We start from the raw sequence: 1,351 nt of genomic DNA on the forward strand, positions 1-1,351 counted from the left end.
CCCCCCCCCCCCCCCCCCTGCCGCAGGTACTGCAACGCTTTCATCTTCCACCTGGTCTACAAGCCTCTGCAGGGGTCTGGGGCGCGCCCGGCGCCGGGGCCCGCGCCTCCCGCCCCAACTCCTGCCGCCCCTCCTGCCCCCGCCCGAAGGCGCCGGTGAGAAAAGAAACCGGGGCCCGCCGGCGGAGATGAGTGCGGGGAGGGTAGGCGACCACTCCCCCAACTAACGCGCCTCGGAAGGGAGACGCGTGGAAGTGCGCCAGGCAGCGGGGGAGGGCTGGTCGGCGGAACTTGGAAAGGTAAATAAAACTTCTTGTTTGAAACCACCGAGTCACTGACTGATAACATACTCACAATAATGTTATTAAATTGACAAGGGAGAGGACTCTCATGTAGTCACCGCGGTTCGAGTCCCGGACCCTGTGGCTTAAACTCACGCAGGGTGTGTGCGTGCGTGCCCAAAATCCCCAGAGAAGGGAGAAGAAGGGATTGGGGCATGGCCATTCCTTGTGGGTGCAAGGGGGTGATTTCTCACTTTCTGTCTCTCTGTCTCTCTCTTTTTCTGGCGAGCACATGCGTCCTATAACAAGAAACCACTCCAAAAAAAAAAAAAAATTGACAAGGGAGGGGACCAGCAGGTGATGTGGTTAAGGCCCTGGACACTCTCATTCTGGACCACGGTTGGAGTCCTAGACCTGATGGCTTGCTTTCTCATTTTTCTTCTCTCTCTCTTGGTATCTTTCTCAAATTTAAATAAATGAATAAACAAATAAAATTAAATAATTAAAAAATAAATTGATAAGGGAAAGGATTTAGGAATGATTTGCTCTCACTCTCCTCCTTTCAGTCCCTTCTAAAGCTATTACTACTTCTGGGGGTTGGCATGGCGGCTCAAGGCGCTGGACTCCTACATGGCTGACCTCAGTTCAAGTCCTGGACCTGGCAGCTTGCTCTCTCACTTTCCCTTTCTCTCTCTCTCTGGTCAAATTAAATAATAATAATAATAACAAATGGAATTTAAATAAATAAATAAATATTTAAAAATAAACATTATTTTTAAAAAAAGCTATTACTACTTTCACTCAGGGTCAGGGATGTTGATCCTCTCTGGTGATCACAAACCTCTCCTAATTTGTTTGTCAGCGATTCATTTTCCAGCTCTGTAACCCTCGGTGACCTACCCCAAGGCAAGGAAAGACACGGAAGTAGACACTGGCTTCTCACTAGGAGAGAAGGGAAAAAATCTTCAAGGGACACGTGGACCCCTTGATTTGGATTCAGTGCAAGTCCCTGGTCATCCAACGCCAGCTTGGGGCAGCCTTCATATCCAATAAGCCATCAACTCCTGCTGA

The 1,351-nt window shown here is 49.5% G+C and overlaps 1 protein-coding gene across 1 annotated transcript in view; it reads left to right on the top strand.

Annotated features, from left to right (window-relative positions):
• Nucleotides 1–169, top strand: part of ZMYND15 (zinc finger MYND-type containing 15) — a 5,622-nt gene extending 5,453 nt beyond the window's left edge. Inside the window, exon 12 of the mRNA XM_014589049.2 lies at nucleotides 18–169. Within this exon, the coding sequence (XP_014444535.1) occupies nucleotides 18–159 (142 nt within the window). The 3' untranslated portion in view covers nucleotides 160–169. The remainder of the gene's footprint in view (nucleotides 1–17) is intronic.
• Nucleotides 170–1,351: the final 1,182 nt, after the last annotated feature.

Source organism: Tupaia chinensis, unplaced genomic scaffold, assembly GCF_000334495.1.
Source record: "Tupaia chinensis unplaced genomic scaffold, TupChi_1.0 Scaffold000330_1, whole genome shotgun sequence".
In the NCBI taxonomy this organism is placed as follows: domain Eukaryota; kingdom Metazoa; phylum Chordata; class Mammalia; order Scandentia; family Tupaiidae; genus Tupaia; species Tupaia belangeri.